General features: G+C 40.7%; 1 protein-coding gene across 2 annotated transcripts in view; it reads right to left on the reverse strand.

Annotated features, from left to right (window-relative positions):
- Positions 1-393: 393 nt before the first annotated feature.
- The window catches only part of Ugp2 (UDP-glucose pyrophosphorylase 2), a 49,247-nt gene continuing 36,514 nt past the window's right edge, over positions 394-13,126 (reverse strand). For both annotated transcript variants that reach the window (XM_052199510.1, XM_052199509.1), the window contains exons 4-10: positions 10,691-10,876; positions 9,407-9,540; positions 7,892-8,189; positions 6,530-6,727; positions 5,674-5,916; positions 1,981-2,085; positions 394-840 (exon numbers count right to left, since the gene is read on the reverse strand). In XM_052199510.1, the coding sequence (XP_052055470.1) occupies positions 733-840; positions 1,981-2,085; positions 5,674-5,916; positions 6,530-6,727; positions 7,892-8,189; positions 9,407-9,540; positions 10,691-10,876 (1,272 nt within the window). In that variant the 3' untranslated portion in view covers positions 394-732. The remainder of the gene's footprint in view (positions 841-1,980; positions 2,086-5,673; positions 5,917-6,529; positions 6,728-7,891; positions 8,190-9,406; positions 9,541-10,690; positions 10,877-13,126) is intronic.

A 13,126-nucleotide genomic window follows, 5' to 3' on the forward strand; every position in this document is an offset into this window, starting at 1 on the left:
TGAGTGACACAAAGTGTTCAAAACTGAAGGTTTAATGAAAGGGAACTTCTACGGACATGATATCCCCTCCAACAAGACACACTGTTCCAGGAAACAAGGATGTAAAAGATGTGCCTGCCTGCACCTGCTCACCCCTCCTTCACCTGGGGAAGCGCTTCCATGACGTGTGTGAAGAAAGCCTGGCAGGTATCCCAGCTCTAGTGCCAGATGAACACTAATTGCCTTCAAGCCTAGTTCCAGTGTCAATAATGGCGTGTTTAATAGTCTTAGAAATGAAAATCAAACGAACTGGACTGGCTAGTGGTAAAACTGCAAGAACCTTTCTGTTTACACTGGAGCAAGAGGACTTGACTGTTTTCTGCATTTCACAGAGTGAGCTCTAGACAGCAAAAGTAAACACGTAGATTTTTTTTATTTTTGAAATCAAAGGCAATTCAAAGGGACAGACACTGAACCTTCTTTTGAAGATCTATAGAGCTGGCCCAATTCTGAGATTAAATAGTATTGCACTTTAAGAGGAACTAATTTCTAGGCTTTTCATCAAAGAAGGAAAGGATTGTCTCATCTATGCTTTCCTTGACTAAAGCTCATTGCAGAAAACTACTTTAAAAATCAACACTGCAGAGTACAACGTAGTAAAGTACCTGCTTAGTTTATAATCTTAGAGGACATTTTATTATAAGAAACTCTTTAGCCCATAATTAGTAGAAAGTATGTCTGGCGGTGCTTATTTCAGTGATCCAGGATCCGAAGGTTTCCAGATACAATCTTGTTCTCTAACACAGCTCCTGGAGGGATGTCAATTCTGTCACCATGATTTGCAATAATGATAACTGTTCCCTGAGTGAAGAAAAAAAATCGAGATTGTACTTAAAAAAAAATCACAGCTGAAACATGCAACTTATCTTAAAATGAAGCTCATGTCCAAATCCTTTTACAGTACAGTTGCTCTGAATATAAGTAAATTAAACATGAATGGCCAGTAACCTCAAGGGAGATGATAGGTCCTGCTGTCACACCCTGGTGTTTCTAGACTCGTGTCTCCTAAGAGGTGACAGTGGAGGTAGGAAGCAGACAGGCGACATCACAAATGGCCAAGGCTGCTAGCTTCCATTACATACAGGGTTGGTTTCGCTGTGTGTGTTAGTGCACCTGCACATGTGTATGGGGACCAGAGGACAACCTCAAATGTTGTTCATGTGGCACGCACACACTTTTCCTGAGAGGGAATCTTTCTCCGACTTTGCTGGAGCTCACTAAGCAATGAGCTCAACAGGCGGCAGATTGGCTAGCACGCTCCATCTGCTTCTTCAGAAGGTGCAGGTGTGACAAATGATATACCATGTTACCACCGTGTTTATGTGGGCTCTCTTTCTAGCTCCTTGGCCCATTCCCTTTTTAAAGAACACAATTCTATGTCTTAGATTTTAGATTAAGCAGTAAACACAATGTTATACGCAGTAAACACAATGTTATATTCATGTATAATCTTTTACGGTCTCCATTTAAGCAAATGGCCTTAATGTAAAAGAACACTTGAAATATGAACATAGCCATTTTTATAAGATGATGTAATTAGGAAAAGGCAAAGTGTACCTTCAGTTGGGAGCTTTAATAGTTATTTACCCTCCATATTTCTCAACAGGAACAGACCAGTATAAATGAAGTTTTCTCTACTTGCAGTCATATTTAGTGAGCTAATGATCACAATGCTGCTGGTAGGGTTCTAGTCTGAAAACTGCCCCATTTACCACTACCTTGGATCTCCTGCCTCACTGGAGGGTTATACTCCACAAAGTCCCTGTTTTGGTTATGGTTGTGTTTTACTAGGTTATGTGTCTGGATACAGTAGCACTAAATACTATACAGATGACCCAATTATCTGTTCACACTAAGAATTACTCCTTAATGAAGGTAAACCTAGGATAAGAAAGTAAAGCCTATTTGATAAAGCCGTAATAAACAGAACTTTCATAATACCTTTAATGAAACATTTTTTCCAAATGTCACGTCTCCTGAAACAGTGAGGTGGTCCAGTTCCAGCATATCGGGTATGCTTTCAAACCTTCTTAGATAATCTTGAACCTTCAAGTAGAAGCATAGAAAGTATTTTAGACGGTGGCACACCAGACCACTAGCGCCTGAGGGATCCACATCCGAGGACTTCCCTTTCAAGTGAGTACACACAGGAGTCTCCCACACCTCCGGTTTCAAGCTCTACTCTTGCAGACATGCCTCATGGTTGCTTTGCTTCTGTTCGTGCATTACTCAGTTCCGTTTCAGAGTTACTATTTTCCATTTCTCCATCTAGATTACCACAAGGCAGTATTTACTGTACTCTTCAGCCATATCTCATAGACTTCCCCTATTCTGTGCTTTCTCCTCTCATCCTTGCTGACCACCTCTTGTAATTCGAGCCTTTCATAGCTTTAAATATCTCTACAATCTGTGCACCCTAACAGTAGCTCAACTTTTCCTTCCTAGCTATTTTACCCTCCTCTTCTTCTTTTCAAAGTCAACCATACTGTGGTGATTTAAATGAGAAATGTCCCCTGTATGCTCCAGTGTTTGAATACTTCCCTGGGCTGATGTCACTGTTTAGGGGGGACTAGTCTTGATGAAAGGAGTCGGTCACAGGGATAAGATCCTGGAGCCTAAAGCCTTCCCTACTTCTAGTTCACATTCTGCTTGTGAGTGAGGTGAGCTCTGGGCTTCCAGATTGTGCTGCCATGCCTTCAAGCTATGATAGAGTACGCTCATTATTCTGTCAAAACTGGCTAGTGTGACAACCGCACAGTGGGGCTAACAACTGTGGCTCTCCCAGTCAGGACCCTACTTGGGAAATAATGTAGAGCTTACGGCAGGCACTCCTACACTGAAGAATTACTTTTCAACTACACACTTGGCATTACCACAAACAAGTCCCACTTGAACATTCCAAGTACTTCAATTGGAAAAGTAACAGAGTGACCTCCCCTTGTCATGATTAAATACTAGGCACACAGAAGAAAGTATGTTGACAGTAGCAAGAAAGAAGCACCAAGTCACATCGAAGGCAGGCCTTCGATAACAAGTTGTTAAACTTTAGCTAGAATGGCTTGAAAAATGCTTTCAAGTTCTGAAAAATAGTAACTGTCAAATAAAAATACTATGGACAACAAATTATGTCATAACTGAAGAAAAGACAAAACCTCCCTTGATTAAAAAAAAAAAAAACCTGAAGAAATGTATGGCTACTAAAAGTCAGCTCTGTAGGCAACGCATGAAGGAATCCACCCAAAGTCAGTTCACAGGAAAGAAACTGCACTAGAGTAATACTAAGTAAGAGGGAAAAAATATTAAAACACTGTAACAAATGGCAAGGATAAATACACAATTTTCAATATTAATTACTTTGTAATTTATAATTTCATAGCAAATTAGAATTTTAATTAAAAACACAGGTTAATAGACTGAGTCAAAAAGTAGGAGCTATCTATTCTCTACCCCCAAGAAACAAACATCCAAAGAACAGATTACACTATAAAATCAAACATCACACATCACCACAAAAAGCAGACACGACTTTAGAGTCAAAGGATGGCAAAGGTATTTTAAGGATATGGACCTACAAAACAAGCGTCACTGTTTCACAAAACAAACTTTAATTAAAAACTAGTAAAAGTACAAGAAAAATGGATGGAATTGGAAAACAAGCACTGTGGGAATCCAAGCTCAGACAAAATATATGTTTCTTATATGTGCCCAGTTTTGAATTTTTAGATTTATCTATTTCACCTGGAGTGTCTATGGAGCCCATGAAACTAGAAGGACCCATGGAGGAGGGGCAGAGAAAAGAGGCCTCAAGGAGCCAGGGGATAGAACACAAATTGGTAGGAAAGCTGGTGAGGAATACTAGAGCTTTTCACGGTCTCAGCAGGAACGGGAAGCAGAAAAGGGGACAGGAAAGAGGAAGGGTGAGTGGAGTGAATCAACGGAAACTAAGGATAAATGAAAACACTTTGAAACCCATTACTGTTATCAGTATACCCGCATAAATGGTCAATGTTTTCCCCCGGAATATACTGGTTAATAAATGAAATCTCTCAATGCCTAGGAGTGGAAACTCTTTAAGTTCCTTGGCAGGGCAGTCCACCAAAAGAACAAAGGTCATTGCTATTGTTATTGTTCCCGGTTGCCCAACAGAACTAAATGGTACAATCCTATTGCAGAAGATAACACATTTAGTTTTATGAACTGATCAGAAAACTTCCTCTTTGCTGGATAGCTTTCACAGAAAATGCCAGAAGGTGCAATGTAGGCCACTGGGGAAGAAAAGCTATCAATGATCTTGCCCAATGGCAAACTCTATATGCCACAACACAAACCAGTCAGAAGATGTACCCACTGGTACTACACTGGCATGATAGTTTTGGGGGTAACACATGTTTTCAGATTGGATTTGAGGCCTGTTCCATAGAAAGGAGTTCATGCTCTGCACCATAAATCTGGTCAGAAGCCCATAGGCCCTAGGAGGGAACGTAGAACTGTTGTACCGCTGAAAGAATATGTTATTAAAATGCCTTCTATACCCATAGATTACTGCTGCCCTCAACCCTGACCAGATACTATCTTTTCCGTGGTCAGCAGTTAATGCGGAGATTCACAACTGGTCACCATGCAAAGAACAAGTGACTGCTGTGTTTTTAGAACATCTGCATCAATCCCAATCGCAGGGATCCAGGAACACCATAGAGGAGTGGGTGGACAGAAGGGCTTCAGTGCTGTGAAATGCTGTCTTCTGGGTATGGCATGTCCACTGCATGCATAAACTCACATTGGCTAATGTCGTCCTGACTCATTTCTCTTTTGTTGCCTCCCCGTTTATCCCCAGAATTCTCTTCCAGGTCTCCAGTTCACTTGTAGTTGCTGGCAACTACACTGAAACAGAACTCCTCAAAATGTGTATCTTGTGACCATGACATACTTTCTCGGTTTTTTCCACCTCCAGCTCCGATTCTCCTGGCCCCCTTAAACCCGTTCCCTCTAGCTTGAAGCAGCAGCAGCTTTTGACAAACTTCTTTTTCATCTTTCAGGACCTGCATAATCAAAGTTTTCTACTCAATTCTTCATCTGTGCTACAGACAAAATGGCACTGCACAGCCAGGACTAGACTAGACCTCCCGGCTGCGTCAGTGTGGGCTTTCTAAGTCTGCAGACCACCCTACCTTGCTGAGCTTCCTGCGCTGACACACAGCAGCCCAGCTTCTTCCTGAGCCTCGCGGCCGGCCGGCCCATGGGGCCACTCCTCCACCACACATCTCCAGCTCTGTCCTCGCTGTTTCTCTGTAGCTTTCACTACTTGACATACTATGTATCTGATGAAAGCTTCTTAGCTTTTCCTTCTGGAATGTTTATTTTATAAAGCCAGGGATTTCAGTTTGCTGCTAAATTTCCTTATCTAGAAACTGCCTAGGAGATGGCAGAAGCACAATAAATATTAATGCAGAATTAACTTTTGCTGACTAGTGAAAACAGTCTCAGAAGAGAGAAGATAACAAATTAAAGCATCTTTCCCTACTCTGCAGACCAACTGCAGAGACTACAGTCAGTTCCCTCAAACCACACCACAGATAGATCAATACAAAGCCAGTAGTGAAAAATAATTGCCCAAGTATCTTCCCAATTACCTACCTTGGTAAAGGAACTGCCTAATTTAACCAAGGGTACAGTAGGAAATTCACGCTTTTCACTCATGGTCAAAGATCCTGCCTTAAGGCTATAGAGGTTTGACATCACAAGTAAGAGATCTGATGTGGTCTTCACAGGCAGAAAGCGACTCCTCGGAACATTAATGCCTAACGAATTCTCAAAACTTTTAATTGCAGCTCCCACTGCAGTTTCTAACTGAATAACATTCAGGCCTCCATCCAACGTCTGTGGAAAAGAAGGAAGAAGGAAGTCAGGGAGGAATGGTTTGGGGCCTGAGATGCAGCAGCCTCAAGTATTAAAACCCGCCTGCCTCAGGCTCACCGCACTGAGGACAGCCGCGAACTACCGCACCTTGCTTTCCAACTGCTGGAACTACAGACACAGGCCACCCAGTGAGCACAGGTTGTACGTACCTGTTAACTCAGAGCTTTGCTCTGTGTGTGTGGGATACTAGACTTGGAAAGTGGTCTCATAGAATCCTAAGAACTGAGATTAATCAAGGACTTATATTGCTTTATGTATGTGGTTGTTTTGTTTGTGGTTGTTTTGTTTTTTAAGTTTTCTTGAGTTAGAAACATGTCCATTTTTCACTAAAGAGCCAAGGGTTGGAAAAACTTATGCCAGGTGCCTTCAGATGAATGGCATTTAAGAATAAAGCAGTAACTAAACTGCTAAAGGTGGTCCTTTTCAGCCTAGGGTCGGATTTCAGAAGCACATCACTGGGGTGAATGCAGACTCTGGAGGACAAGAGTCAAACTCTGAAGAGCCTATCTAGACAAAGGTGTGACTGACAGACAGCCAAGCCCCAGGCGCCCACTGGACGGTGGCTGCCACGCACCTTAGGATTCACAATGATCTCCATGTCGATGGCATTCTGTTCCTGCAGTCTTTTAACTGCTCCAAGAGAAATCCACAGGTTGTTTGTGTTAAATATTTTAAACTTTGACACAGACTTGAATTCATCAACATGTGCTTTGGGCACTTGAGCGATTTCCACCAATCTCAGCTTGCCTTCATACTGAGTGAGTGTCCCACCCTAGGAAAGCAGGAAGTCAGTTTGCAGTCAGCAGTACCACACTGATTATGACTTACAGAGGCTGTCATAGAAGACACTGACTATGTAATCTAATATACAAAGTAACATACTCATGATTCAGATTGTTACTTTATTATAAACTCTCATGGTCCTGTCCATAATAAAAGCCCTGGAGTATATCCGAGTTCTCCTCCTCTTCCTAAGGTCTGCTAACACTCCTCTTAGTCCCAAACCACTGTCCATCATACACAACTCAGTCCTACGCAGATGAGGTCTAAGATGAGGGAGAAGGGAGACAAATGAGGGGATGAGAAGCAGGCTGAGGCTGGAAAAGCTCTTATAGCCACGGCCACACCAGTGTGGGAAGGTGTGGCACAAAATTCAGAGCAGGGAATTGTTTTGGTGTGCATCGTCAACAGGTACACAGTAAAGTCTCGTATGCCACTGTATCAAAGGCCAAATATAACCACCAAATATGCCATGTTCAATTTACAATTTGTACTAAAACAACTGCATTATTTTTGCACAACTACAAAGATAGTAAGGTGTCAAAGTATAGATATAAAACATATACACATTTGGTGGAACAATATTTTCATTAAAGGAATAACATAATAAAATACTTAAATGCCAAACCAAGCCAGGCAGTGGTAGCGCACGCCTGTAATCCCAGCACTCTGATAGGCAGAGGCAAGCGGATGGATTTCTGAGTTCGAGGACAGCCTGGCCTCCAGAGTGAGTTCCAGGACAGCCAGGGCTACACAGAGAAACCCTGTCTCGAAAAAACCAAAAAACCACACATACACACACACACACACACACACACACACACACAAAAAGAAAATGCCAAACCAGAAGAGTACTACCGGTACTTGGTGAGCAAGCTGGTTTTGTGTTTCCACATATTTCAGATTTGTTCCATAAAAACACAAGAAAACTGTTTCTAATTTAAACTACTAGTATAGATTTATACTATTATTAATTCTGGATTTATGATATACACTACTGTCTTAAAACTCAACCCACAGAATAATATCACACTCTCTTAAAATGTTAGATAAATAATATGTTATACATAAAATAGAAACTTATAAACTAGAGAAAGGATTTTAGCTACGTAGTTTGCCAGATGTGAAGACGTGAGCCCCAATCTTCTGTGTTTACCTTTACATCTGCTCGTGTTTTATTTGTGACTTCCATGACAAATTCACAGCGCTTCCCATTGGGTGGGTTCATTAGATGATTAAGAATATAAAGATCTACTGTGGCACCCAGATTATCTATGTTAGACACAAAAATATACTCTTTGCCTTCTTCTATAAAGGTGTCGAGCAGGCCAGAATTGTAGAAACTGGCATAGATATCTCCATGCCCTGGAGGGTACCAAGCTTCAGTATTTTCCCCTGAATAAGACACATCCTTTGCTATTGGAAGCAGGGATTCCTTATTAATCCTCGGATACCTTTAAAAACAAAACAAGAATGTTATTACACTGGTTCTGTAGCATACCATAATCCTTCAAGTAAAACAATACACTAAAATCAAATATGGGCTGGAGAGATGGTTCAGTGGTTAGGAGCACGTTCAGAGTCCAGTACCTGTATCACAAGCTCCTGTAAACCCAGTTTCGGGGCATTTGACACCCTCTCCTAGCTTCCTTGGGCTATGTGCACATACCTACTCTAGGGAATAAATGGATACACATAACTAAAAACAAAACAAAGTATTTTTAAAATATTAAATAAAATATGCCTCTATTTCAGAGAATGTCCATAGAGATTAAATATTAAATAAAACATCCCTCTATTTCAAAGACTGTCATTATTATATAAAAAAAAATGTCTTTTAAATAGTCATTCAAGAGAAGTTTCCTGTGGCCATGCAGAAGAGAATACACTTCATATTTTTAAGATTTTTTTTACAACTCTCTCAAAGAGGAAAGACTCGGTATGTCTCGTCCTGAGAATCTCCCTGAGGAGACAGATGCATTTGGCCGCTTCCCTCATTTGGTATGCAGTGTCTACACATGGGTAGGAGCTGACAGATGGGAAAGGGAAGCAGGATGAGCTCATACATGCACAGACACCTTCCAGGAGTCAGGCAACAAACATTATGATGTTAGAGAGAGGGGTGGGGGCAACAAATTTTAAAATACTAACAAACTAATGATCCAACTTTAGACATACCATTTCCAACCATTTCCAAAAAGTTTCTGTAGGCTGCTGTCTACCCCTAAAAAGAAAGCCTGTGCTCCAAGTCATCCGAATTCCTTTCTACTCACTCTACTTCACCCTCAGAGTAGCTGCTTTTCTCCAAAACCTACTTCATTTCCACAGATCTACTTAGGGTAAAGACCATTCCTCCCACAGGAAAGGTTTTCAGTCCTGTGGTCTGCAGGAAGTCATCTACCAACTAGAGACCTTAACATGCCAAGGCTTTATAAACTGTCCTGAAATATTTGGGACTCAGTATAAGATCTCAAGCAGATTCTCTGAGGAATTAGAAACTACAGAACCAAAGTTTACAACCATCACCTATTTATCAACCTGTATTTAGCACTAAAGACATCAGTTCTTGCATGACTTGACCTTGGGCTACAATGAGGCACTGTGTTTGCACCAATAAAGAGAGCCCCGAGGAGCCACAATCCCACCAGCTAATGGTTTTTACTTGTGGTACCTGCTTTGATTGAAGGTGTAGATTTTCACACGACAATGATTGTACTTCTGGAGTATTTTTTTGGTATCTTCATCCGTGTTAAAAGAATTCATTAAAACGAGAGGAACATCTGTATTATAGGTTTTGTTCAAATGCTAAAGAGGAGAATGACATCAGATCATCCAGACTCACATTCTCTGACTTAAAATGTAAAACTCTCTTTAATGGTTAATCACAAAATGTTTAAAACCTGACCTCTAGTGCTCTCTGGATTTATATATTCATATATATACATACGCTTTATATAAGTAAGTGCCGGGCATGAGCTGGATGTGTAGCTAAGCAATTCATCACGCACTCATACAATAAACCATGACCCTTTGAACTAGAGCTGGCATCATGGCTAACTTAGCTGAGGCCCAGATTTGGTTGCCCAGGACAATCCTACTGGAGCTGAGTGTGTATTCAACTGTACTCTATGGCCTGAAGGTAGACAAGTGCTGGTTATTCATTTGCTCTTGTCTTCAAGCTCTATGGAGATGAGAATTCAAAGTACAAAGCTATGGTTTCCTGTTCTCAGGATGAATTTCAAACTCCTTAGTTGCACATTAATCTTCTCAGTCTCTCAAAAGAGCTAGAGCAGCACAGTAAGGGAAGGTTCTCAGAAACCTGACTCTCAGGTTTAAATTTGATTCTACTTTATTAACTGGCCAGAAGCCTTAAGCCTAGAGCCCACCCTCACCCATAAAATGTGGATAACAGTGCTTGTGAACTGCTGAGAGGGACAAATGAGTCATTTGGGGAAGGCACTTAGAAAACCTGGTACACAGTAACTGCTGGCTGTGTGTGAGCTGCCACTGCTGCTGTCGTGACTGGAGATGCCAGCACCACATTAGGCAAGGGAAGAAGACATGCAAAAGGCAGGTCCTCTGTCCCATGAGATCTAATAACTTTGTCACAAAAAGAAGGCAAGAATAGTTCTTAGCATCCACTACATCCAACCAGTCAGGGGATGAAGCAGCTTCCCAAAGGGGATCAAGCCAGAAAACTCCAATGTCATGAAGGCTGCCAGTAAAAAAACGTAGTTACAGAGAGCAGATCAAGGCAGAGTCTGAACAGATCCAGAGCTTTCAGCAACTTCAGATGCTATTTAAAATCAAGCTTTTACATCCTAAGACCCTTACAGTTTCCCAACCCCACCCACTAATAAAGAAACAAAATTGCAATCCTGTTGACTAGCACAAACAATAAAACTAAAAATTACAGCTACTTTAGTATCTTATGCGAAAGGTAAACACTACTCACTTCAATTTGCTGAACAGTCAGATCCAAGAAGGTGTTCTCGTTCCGCACACCGATCAGACTCTTAGGGCCTTTGCAGCCCATGCTGGTGCCCAGGCCGCCATTGAGCTTCACTACCACCAACTTGTTCAGCACAGAAGACACGTTGTCAGGCAGGCCGCGGGCCTTTATCTTTTCATAGGGTTGAATCTGAAAGAAAATATAAAATTAGAGATGTCGACTGAATAGCTTTATAAGTTAAAGCAAATCAATTTCAAGGTTACTTCCATGTTTCCTTAAAAAGTTTTGGCCTCTCAAATGTAAAGTTCCAAGTCCACACGGGCAGTTTCCCTTGTGCAGAGCAGCAGCACACTTAGCTACAGTGGAACCACAGTGCACAACACTGGTCTGACTAGTATGAATATCTAAATCTTGAATTACCTTAAGAAAATGTTTCCAATTTTAATTAAAATATCAAATAAGACACACAAACTTCATCAAGCATTATACTCGACTTCAATAATATATATTAACTATACATTATTTCTCCTACCACAGGAGGCAAAAGCAGCATACTCTTGTTTTGTCATGTTTTGTTGTAAGATGACCTTCAGAGGCAGGCGGCACAGGCTGTTAGTCACGATAGGTATGCACAAGCGTAGTTCCTTCCTTTCCTTCCTCAAAGATGTAACTGTACGGTGTCATTTTATAAAAACTTGCATTGGGAAATTTTCATACATCATCATTCTAAGAAATGCCCTGACAAGGAAGGAGTGTGAAGGCTAGAGCTGGGGAAACCCTCTCTCCTCCTCTCTAGCACCCTAGGTCTGTGAACAGAGTGCCCTAGTTTTGAATTTGCCCTTTAAGCACAGAAACAATGACATTATGAGAAAGACCTATGTTTCTGCTGCTGTTCAAAGCAGAGTAAGAACTCTTACATCCTAGAGCAAGAACGACAGCTTTAAAAAAGATCACAGTACATTTGTGACATTTTTGTTATTTTTGCTTTCATATAATAAGCTCTCAAACAGCCTCTTTAGTTCCACCACAATGTAAGACTAAACCATGTTAGCCAGCCAGTGGCTACTCTGTGGACATCAGCTGGTACCTGTCTGTTATCTGCTAAGGTGTACTCATGGGAGGTCAGTTTTGACTAGGAAAGAAAAAAACCTCTTGTGATCTAGACCTTGTAGACCAACATCTCTCTGTTTGACAGACAAACACATCACATTAATTCTTGTTCAGAGATCTTTTTACAAAATATTTGTCTGTACTTTAGTTCTTAACTGCCAACTGTAGATGAATACTCTTAATTGCTGCAAACACACACACACACCACCACCACCACCACCACCACCAACAACAACAACAACAACAACTACAACGAAGAAGAATAAAAAGTCCCAATTTAAGTGTCACACCATTGAAAAAATAAGACAAGATGACAAAGATGGAACTTTTTTGTCCTCTTATATAACAGGGTATTTTATAATCCTCTCTGAGCTAGCTGTGAAATCAACTGGCGAATAAGAGAGTGCTTCTGTGGTGCAGTGACTTCCAGAAGTCCATTATTATGTTAGGCTAGTTTCTTGGACACATTACATTTAGGTTAAAAAGCTAATTATTTCCCATCTACTTTGTAAAAGCAAGAACCTTCCTTGCAGTTACTTTCACTTCTCGCACCAAGAACTTAGCTGAAAATCTAGTTGTTACATCCATGTTAGGTCAGACTGATGCCCTCAGAAATAATCTTACTTAACTAATGCTCTGGAGATGTTTTTTAAAGCACGGCATACATAAAAGCAATTTCCCCACACACGGGGAGACAGGCTTGTTTCCCAATTTCACCTTAAAATTTAAACCGTGGAACATTATGTGTATGTGTATATACACGATAATCTACCGACCACAGATTCACAGTTGAGCACATGGAAACCTCCAGGGGCCTGTCACTGACCACCTTCTTCTCTCCCTCAGTTTACATCGATATTACTTCATTTTATCTAAATTCTGAAACACAATAGAACCACACTACAGAATAGTTACACTTCAGTACAACAAATATTGGAGTATATTTTTTAATACTTAATATTCTGATGTAAGAAGATGTAAATAACTAGATGTAAGGAACAGTGAAAAATTTCATATAACAGAACTGGAGAGATGGCTCAACAATTGGTTAGAAGCACGTCCTGCTCTTCCAAAGGACATATATTTGGTTCTCAACACCCATACCAAGTGACTCACAACTGCCTGTAACTCAATTTTCAGGATTTCCAATATTCTCTTCTTCTGACCTCAAAGGACATCAACACACACACACCTGAGCAAACACAAATATAATGTTCAAAAGAAAAACAATTACAATCAATAATTTTATGTATGTTTTCAAATATTTATGTTAAACTTGGAAGCATAACAACAAAACAAAAATTCAATGTATAAATAAGTTAGGTACCT

Source organism: Apodemus sylvaticus, chromosome 11, assembly GCF_947179515.1.
Source record: "Apodemus sylvaticus chromosome 11, mApoSyl1.1, whole genome shotgun sequence".
Lineage (NCBI taxonomy): Eukaryota > Metazoa > Chordata > Mammalia > Rodentia > Muridae > Apodemus > Apodemus sylvaticus.